Source organism: Octodon degus, unplaced genomic scaffold, assembly GCF_000260255.1.
Source record: "Octodon degus isolate 3935 unplaced genomic scaffold, OctDeg1.0 scaffold00016, whole genome shotgun sequence".
In the NCBI taxonomy this organism is placed as follows: Eukaryota; Metazoa; Chordata; class Mammalia; order Rodentia; family Octodontidae; genus Octodon; species Octodon degus.
In genome coordinates this window covers 21,020,334-21,029,453 of record NW_004524592.1, presented here as the reverse complement: position 1 = coordinate 21,029,453, position 9,120 = coordinate 21,020,334, and the positions used below count along the sequence as shown (strand labels likewise).

The 9,120-nt window shown below is 48.8% G+C and overlaps 1 protein-coding gene across 2 annotated transcripts in view; it reads left to right on the top strand.

Annotated features, from left to right (window-relative positions):
• The window catches only part of Mcub (mitochondrial calcium uniporter dominant negative beta subunit), a 105,772-nt gene extending 97,751 nt beyond the window's left edge, over positions 1-8,021 (top strand). For both annotated transcript variants that reach the window (XM_023710063.1, XM_023710062.1), the window contains 4 exons: positions 3,848-4,008; positions 5,327-5,530; positions 6,042-6,158; positions 7,318-8,021. In XM_023710063.1, the coding sequence (XP_023565831.1) occupies positions 3,848-4,008; positions 5,327-5,530; positions 6,042-6,158; positions 7,318-7,395 (560 nt within the window). In that variant the 3' untranslated portion in view covers positions 7,396-8,021. The remainder of the gene's footprint in view (positions 1-3,847; positions 4,009-5,326; positions 5,531-6,041; positions 6,159-7,317) is intronic.
• The last annotated feature ends 1,099 nt before the right edge of the window (positions 8,022-9,120 follow it).

The following is a 9,120-nucleotide window of genomic DNA, read 5'->3' as shown; positions in this document are numbered from 1 at the left end:
CCTTCAGGGCAGGTTTGGCTGGCTTGAGTTGTGGGGATCGAACCACAGCAACCTGAGCCTGACTGCTTGGTTGAAGCAGCCACCTAAAGAACTGAGCTAAGGGGCAGACCTCCTCACACACACAGTTGTTTTAATGTCCCAGTCTGGTTATTCTAAGTATGAGCTCCTCTTCCCAACCCTTAGTTAAGCATTAGGTCTACAGTAGTTCACCCACGTTCTCCACAGCTTGTCCTGAGCTTCTCCCTTGCTGGAAGATTATGGAACTGAGCTCCGGGGCCAATACTGATGTCCCCGGTGCTACCAGTTAAGTAACAGACTGCTGAAAGTGACCTGTGCAGGCTCACGGTGTAAATGAACAGGGCTATGTAGGTGTGAGTGGCAGACGACACATATATAGAAAGTGAAAGTTATCAAATTGTGTTGCGCACGACCTCGCCAGCAAGGAAGACGCAACACACAGCTCTTCCTTCAGCGGTTTATTCAGGCCCCTGATTACAAGCTTCTTCCTTTCCAATCCCCCAGCCCTTGGCTAATATATGCTCTTTAGTTCAATGCCAGTGCGCCACGTGGGGATCGCCCATGGGTCCAGCATATGCGGAAGCGAATCATGACTGCAGCCCTGGCCATATAAGGAGTTGTTGTGCACAGAGAGCACTCACCCACGGGGGGGTGGGGGTGGAAGGCGGAAACCAGCGCCATCTTGTAGGCGCGGTCCTTCGCAGCTCTCCACAAAATTGTAAATGTGGCCAGGCATGCTGGCTCACCCCGGTCATTCCAGTCCCGAGGAGGCTGAGTCACGATTTCTGGGAGTTTATGGCCAGCCTGAACTACATGGTAAGATCTTGTCTCCAATGACAAACTGTATATTTGGAGCTTTAAAAAATTAATATTTTTCCTAAAACATTACAAATTTGGATTTCAAAATGCAGGATATGAAAATGAAATCCAGGGGCCAGGGAGATGACTCTGCAGAATAAGCGCTTCCCTGGCAAGCACAAGGGTCTAAATTCAATCCCCTATTCCGCCAAAAATAAAAAAAAAATTAAAAAGAAAGAAAATGAAATCCATGTAGGAACCAGTTACAAAAGGAACCAACAGCTGTGAGATAGCACAGACATCCTATCAGTTAAGCATTTAGGTACCTATAAATTCTATGGCACCTATGTTTTTTCTTATGGTGATGAGGTTTTGTATTTATTAACGGTAGGAAGAGGACAAGCCTGAGGATGAGAGTGCCTGAGAGAGCTCATGGGCAAAGAGGTGGCAGCCATCTTTTGGGGTATCTTTTGATGATATCATACAGGCCATCCAATCAAAAACCCACTTGCTATTTTGCACTCGAAGAATTTAAGACAGCGCTTTCTCATTGGTCCCAGGTGCAGGGCCAGGATGTGTGTTCCTGTCGCTCATCTGGGGTTTCTATGATTGACAGGTCAAGAGTGATACTATGTTTCTAAAAGTGTGGCCAGGGACCCTGGTTATTAAACTTAGGCAGGGAGCAAGGAACTCCGCCCCGCCTGGGCTCCAGCAGGTCTGGGCGCTTCTCTTTGACCCTGGATCTGGGCCTGGAGAGACTGCAGGCTCTGAACATAGTGAGCTGGAGCACGCTCACACACGCACCCCCCCCCCGCGCTGTGGAGGCTCAGGCCTCTCTGATGTCCCTCGGAAAGCTCCACGCTGTCGGAATTGAGTTTGTGTCAGCCAAAGCCTGTACTCTTCCTCCACCCGATTCCCTCTCTGCCCTTTAAAACAGCTGCTTATAGGCCAGCCAGAAAGCTCAGCGGACTAAAGCGCCTGCTTTGGCAGAGAGCAGCAGCTCAGTAGTTCGATCCCGGGGCCTGCCGTGCTGGCCCAGCCTCAGGGTTGTGCTGAGACCGCAATTGAGACTAGGCGTGGTGCGCACGCCTGTAATCCCAGCAATTGGGACCCTGTACAACCTGTGGACCGTGTCCTAAATTCATAAAAAATTAAAATTAAAATAAAACAGCTGCTTACTTCTAACTCCCATAAATCAAAACTGCGTTCAGTTCATTCCACACCGGACCTTCTCTATTGCAAGTTACTCATAAAACCTGTCCTGCCGCCATGGTGGTGCAGGCCGATAATCCCCACACTAGGGAGGCTGAGGCAGAAGGATCCAAGATCAAGCCTGCCTGTGCTACAAAGTGAGTTCAAGGTCACCTGAACTGCATGGCAACCATGTCTCAATAAGACTAAATAATTAAGTAAATAAAACCAGTCCCTGGCCAGGGACATAGCTCAGTGGTAGAGCACTTACCTAGCATGCTCCAGACCTTCAGCTCCATGAAAAAAGCAAGGAAGTATCATGAAAAAAGAAGCAAGGAAGGAAAGAAAAACAATTCCCTGCCACTTGAGTGTCGGCTTGGTTCTCTTTGCCGTCCTCTGCTGCCTTGGACAAAGCACACCCGTGGGTACCCTTCCTCCATATGGAGGCAGACCTTGTAAGCACGCTTTCTCCTCCCTTGTGGTTCTGCAGATTGAGCCCTCGTTTTTCATGGTCACAAAGGATCCTTACTCGGGATCTCAGCGGCCAGCAGAGAGCCCCTACTCCTCTCTCCTGCAGAGCTCTAGCGAGCTGTGGCCAGAGCTGAAGCCCACAGCAAAGTCCTGAAGAACTGAAGGCAGCAGAGAGATGGAGGCCAGGACGCCTGGCATGGGGGGAGCCCACAGGCTGGGCTGGATCCAGGAGGCTGCCCCCGCCGAGCCAGGGTGCTCTACCTGCCAGGGTCCCCCGGGTTCTCCTTACAGAGCCCCTGAACCTGCTCAGTCCTCGGGAATGCGTCTACAGACACACTGTGTGAGCTGGCCAGAGCACAAGCGAGGAAAGGGAGTGAAGTTTCCTTCTGTCCTGCACACCGGGCAGGGACCTGGAGGAGGGACACGGACTGGCACAAACTGGAGCTTATTAATGGGGACGTCCATACTTACTGGGAGACATTCAGGATGGGACCGATTATCAGAGGCCGCTTAGAACTCTGTCTATAACCATCTTCAATCCAGAACACACATTTTCAAAGAAGTGGCAAGACAGACAAAAAGAAGTCATGTGGGCAAGCAAACTGGGAAGGCGGGAAGGCAGATCAAAGCCAGGAAAATATGTAGCACAGATCTGGGCACATCTCTAGGCTGGCAGGGGCCTAAACTATCCCCGGTGGCCACACTCAGCTCTCATCTGTGGTGAGGGGTGAGGGGAGACCAGAAAAATGCATGTCCTGCCTTCAGGTGAGGGGACCAGAGAGTCCCTCCTTAGCTGCCTTCAATTTAGAACAAGCCTTATGCCACAGTGGCAGGTTCTGGGGTACAGGGTCTGGTCCCCCACACGCCCTTTTCCAAGTGTACATATGCATTGCCTTCTGACCTGTGCTTTATTTACTGCGGTTCCTTTGATGAAAGCAGGTTTTCAAATGGGTTTTACCTTCTTTCCCTGGCGGTGTACTGCTTCCTTCCCCGTGCCTGCTGGAGTAGGTGTTGGGGGAGAGGCTTCAGACAGGGTGAGGGCTCTGAGATGCACTTGGGTGTAAGAGTGGCCCTCACACTCACCTGTGATGAGGTAAGTTGAGGTGCTTACCCACATTCTGTTAAATGGATGTTCCTCTGACTCTTCCTACACATTTTGTTATTTTGGATTTTTGGAGACAGGGTCTTACCATGTAGCCTGGGCTGGCTTTCACCTCACAGTGATTCTCCTGCCTCAGCCTCCGAAATGCTGAGATTACAGGCCTGCACCTTGACCACCACCACCACCACCACCACCACCACCACTGCCAGCAGATGTGCATAGAGGGAAGAGTGTGACTGCCTTCGATTCCCCTTGTTTTTTTCTCAGAGAAACCCAGCAGAGAGTACACCACAGAGATGGAACAGGTGCGCTCCTTGGTGCACAGGCTGTTTGCCATCCTGTACCTGGAGGAGCTGCAGAAGGAGACCGAGCGCCGCTTGCTGGTGAGGATCGACCACCTGCAGGCCCAGCTGCAGCCCCTGGAGCAGGTGAGGGCTTCACGGTGGCCCCATGCATCAGACTCAGGCGCAGCATCCTGAGCACCTGCCCCAGGCTCATTATCTCCAGAGCCCCCCTCTTCTCCATAGGAACGAGCTGGCCATGGAAGCCGGGTATGGGGGGATCTGAGCCAAGCCCTGGCTGGCCCTAACCACCCCTTCTACCCAGTTCTACAAACAGAAATCTCAGGCCATCAGAGCTGGAGACAAAATGACTGACTTTTTTAGGATGAGGTGGGGAGTTTGTCTAAGGAAAAAGTTATTCTTCGAGCCTGTAATTGGATTTGTGGGATTTTTTTTGTTTAGGAAAAATTGGAGGGTTTATATGTATCTTTGTATATGAGTTAAAAAAGTTTCTAAGGAATTTTGTTTTTTTGTTAGTTGAGACAGGGTTTCACTATGTAGTTCAGCTGGCCTTAGGCAAGCCTCCTGCCTCACTCAGCCTTAGGAGGCGATCACTATTAGAAGTTTGCCTATAGAAATGAAAGCTATGGTGGCACAGGACTGTAACTGCCGTTCTGGGGAGGTTGAGGCAGGAATATTGCAGAGAAAGGGACTTTGTTTAATTTTTCTGAATTTCCATATTTTAATTGTTTTTCTTTATAAGAAACTGCTGTGTACTTGAATTAACATTGTAAAACCAGAAACGGTGCCCACAGGGAGCCCTCTAGCTTCCGCTCCTAGGTACGATGTGCCTCGAGCCCCTGAATTGCTGTGGCTACGATCTGTGTGCACAGTGGGCGGCTGTTCACTCGCAGCCTCTCCTTGCTAGTGCACCACACTGCCTCTGGGTAGCTGCAGCGCAGATTCATCCTCTTTTGCTCTAAAGAGTGACTGCAGAGAAACACAGGTCCCAGGGGGCCTGGGCGGGGGTGGGGGGGGGGAGGAATCCCGAGAGTGATGCTGAATCTTTGAGGAGGCGGGCCTGGACAGGTAGTCAGCATCCAGACGATGACTTCTTCCCTGTGTGCCCCTGTGCAGTAGGCTTTTCTTTTCCATGAGCAGATGTAAGTTTTATAATAGCTTCGTCATGACCTGATGTGGGAATGGGTCTCACGCATGCCCCATGACTTGCTCTTCCATACACCTGACCTTCTTTAGAGTAACGCAGGTGTGCACTGCTCCAAAGTTCCTTTCCTTCTCCCTTATCACCCCCCGCTTTAGTTGCTGCACTTATAAACTGATATTTTTCAATTTCATTTGGAAATAGGGTTGGCCTTGAACTTGCAGCGGGCAACCCTCCTGCCTTGGCCTCCTGAGGGCTGGGATGACAGGCTGCACTGACTGAGATGTCCCCCCCCACCCCCAGGTGAAAGCTAGGATCGAGGCTCACGCGGAAGCCAGCACCAGCAGGCTCCTGTGGGCTGGGCTGGCCCTGCTGTCCGCACAGGGGGGCGCACTGGCCTGGCTCACCTGGTGGGTGTACTCCTGGGACCTCATGGAGCCCGTCACCTGCTTCCTCACCTTCGCCAACTCCATGGTCTTCTTTGCATACTTCATAGTCACACGGCAGGTGAGTGATCGCTAGGGACGAACCTCTTTGCCAGGAATTCCTTACCCAAGTCAAGAGCTTGTTACCGGCCTAATTGCTGCTGACTGGGCTTCTGCAACCGTGTCATTAATAGGTTGTTACTCTGAAGGCTGGTGAGAGACAACTCAGAGAAACTCCAGCCAGCCTTTACAGGGAGGGATCCAGTTCCTCCGTGGGGATAAACTTGTCAAACTTAGTCCTCTCTGCTGCCACTTATAAATACAATGAAATTCCTACAGCACAATCACACCTTCATGACTCCAGCTGGCCATCCTTAGCAAAACCTCCCCAACCTTGTTCTCTGCACTTCCCATCGCATGTCATATCATTCTTTGCCCAGCTCTGAACACTGTGTGCTGGGGTCATGCGGGCACACATTTGCCCACTGAGGAGATCCACCCACTCACTGCCCACCTGCCTGGTGTGCTGCCAGGCAGCTTTCCCACAGGGGAAGTTCTTCTTCCAAACTCACTGATTTCTTCTCTGTCTTTAGAATTGTACTTACCCCGCAGCTAGAAGTAGGCAGTTTCTTCATTTCTTCCACAAGAAGTCTTGGCAACAGCACTTTGATGTGGAGCAGTACAACAAGTTGAAGGATGAGCTGGCCAAGGTACCCAGGGTTCTGATGTGGCTGGTTTGGTTGGGAGTGAAGCTGGCATCAGGGAGATGGAATTGTTGGGCTGTCCTCACAGACCGCAGCTTGGCTGCAGAGACTGCTGTGTATTGCGAGACGGATCAGCAAGATACTTGACATCGGGGATGCCAACTGCATATCCCGGTTGGATGCTTTTGCTGTTGTTCTCTGTAAAGGGAAAGTTTTTTGCTTGTTTTTTTTTACTTGAGATGGAACCCAGGACCTTCACACTGAGCTATATCCTCAGCCTTTTCAATTTTTTTTTATTTAACTACAAAGTCTAAATTACTCAGGATGGGCTCTAACTCGTGATCCTCCTGCCTTAGCCTCCCAGAATGCTGGGATTACAAGGGTACCCAACAAACAAAGCCTAGAATGTCTTTTTTGAATTAATTTGATACAGAGAAGGAAGTGCTTCCAGCAAGAATCTGCTCATAAGCAAGGAGGCAAACACTCTGATCGGGAGTTTGTCATGTCCCTTGTTCACGTGTAAATGAACCTTGTGCAGATGGTGCATTCCCAACACAGTGTGAGATCCCTTTCCTCAGCAGAAAGTTCTGGTTAAAAATACACCTTATTATTCAGTGCATGTGCATTTAACTGTAATTATGTCTAAACTACTAGTTATGAAGTTAAAGAGATGATTAGAAATAACCTTAGAAACCCCAAATTGAAGAACCTTTAAAATCATTTATTTCATCTAAGTAGAAAACATAATCGTTTGTGGTTTTTAAATTTGTGAATCTCTTACATTTGAATGATGCAAGGCTAGGGAATGGTTTTCCAGCTCCTTACGGGACAGAGCATTGATATCTAAGGAAGTGTCGTATGAAATCTGATTACTTTTAAGGTAATAAAGTGGAGGCAGAAAGCAAACTGGTAGAGCAGGGAAAGTTGTTGTTTTGTTTTGTTTTTGAGCATATGAATGAGAAAATACATTAGGAAGAGGATAAACTAATTTTTGTTTAAGCTTAAGGATGAAATACGAACCACATTCACCTTTTTAAAAGGGATCAGATAAAGTTAAGTAACTCAGGCACGAACTGGTAGGTGTTTCAATCCTTTGTAGCCCTTATCTTCTTGAATTCCTCTCAAAGTGGTAAAGAAGGCTTCTGCTTTTGCTTTGCCTCCACAGGCTGAAGAGTCCCTGAAGCTCTTGCGCCGTTCGCTCTGCCTGGGGCTTCGAGTGGAGCAGCTCAAGGAAGAGAATTAGCTTCACATTTGAGGGCAACGCTGGATTCCCCAGGACCTGCTGATGGCGTCATAGTGCGCAAAGAAGACGCTATGGAGTCTCCTGGTTCATTTCAGTCTGGCTGTTTGCAGCTGTGAGAAATCACAACCTTGTCTTTTCTATCCAAGGACACAAACAGGAGTGCCTCCATCTCAAGACGCTGGCCCACCTCAGGTGGCCCTTCCAGAACACACTGACATGATGGCAAATGTCTGCTGGGCCTAAATTCTGGGAACAGATAGCTTAGCCACAGTGTGGGCCTTCTGTTCCCACACCCTCCTACCTTTCCTTTCCCTCAGCAAACCTTTGGATCTCCCCTCACACCCTGCTTATACTCACCAACCTCCACAGACTGTAGCCTTTGAACTCAGCCAATGAATTTAAAGGACAGTGGCTTCCCATGCGTGAGGGCTTAAAAGTCCCACTTCCTGGGCTCTGCGTGACTGATTCCTCATAGCCAAGTGTGCTCCAGCCCTTCTGCAGAAGTAAACTTCAAACTCCACCTCATCAAGTTCTCTCACTTGCTGTCTGACTGCATTCTTCCCAGCCCTGAAAGTTTGAGTGAGGAGGCTCACTTCTCGTAGTAGTTAATAAATTACTATAAAACATTCTTTGGCATTCTTTCTTGGGATTTTTTTTTTTCCTCCAGAACTGGGGATTGAACTCAGGCCCTTGTGCTTGCCAGGCAAGTGCTTATTCTACTGAGCCATCTCCCCGGCGCTCTTTCTTGGGATTCTTGGGGTGCAGGTTTGATAGCTTGTTCCTGCAGACATGGCCTGGGCTCCACCCTCCACCACCCAACCCTGGCATCACCCACCTGACCCTTGGGTTTCATGTGGACTTGGGGCTGGCATTTACTTCTTTCTTCATGGGCGGTAGTTGGAAGGAAAGGCTGCTTTGTGTACTTGAATGTCCCCAACTGCAATGTGAGGCCAGTACTCTGAATCCAACTCTCATGTTCCAGTTCTCCAAACCTAAGCATTTCACTGTCTTTATCCCAACCATACCAACAAACTATAGAGTTACCCATCATATCAAAAGAATGGAACCTCATGAGCCATACGCTGGTCTGTGGATGAGATGGGTGCCTGGTGGAATGTAATAGGGAAGCTGAAGATGGATTGGCTTTTGCTGGTGACTCCTGGAGGGGGAGGAATTACAGCATGCCCATCGCAACCTCAGAATGCCAAACACAGCTCTGCAGGGTGATCCTGCTTTTCTGGTAGGTACTAAGTTGTGCATAAAGGGTGGAGGTGCAGGTTCAGATGCAGAAGAGATAGCGAACATACATACAACCAAGGAAAAAAAGCTCAGAAACCAGTACAAATTAGAAAAGTTTAATATGGCATGATTTTCAAATATCTTACTAAGAGGAGATTATGATCTAATTCTTGGATTTCAAAAATTTTTTAAAGCATTATAAAGGAAGATTTTATAAAAAGGCACAGAGTATAAGCAAAATCAGCTAGATATTTCAGGGCACATAAAAAAAACACTCAATGCTTATAGATTTTTATGTAATTTCCTGAGTTGAGTATTTTTCAAGCCTTTTTAACATGACTATATCAACAAAGTAACTAACATTTCTGTACTGGGGAAGGAACTCCCACCCAAAGCTGAACCTGGGACTGTGCATCTGACATAAAAAGGGCCGGGCATGGGCTGCATAGGCCCAGCCACCCCTAGCTTCTGGGCTTTGGGGAGAAG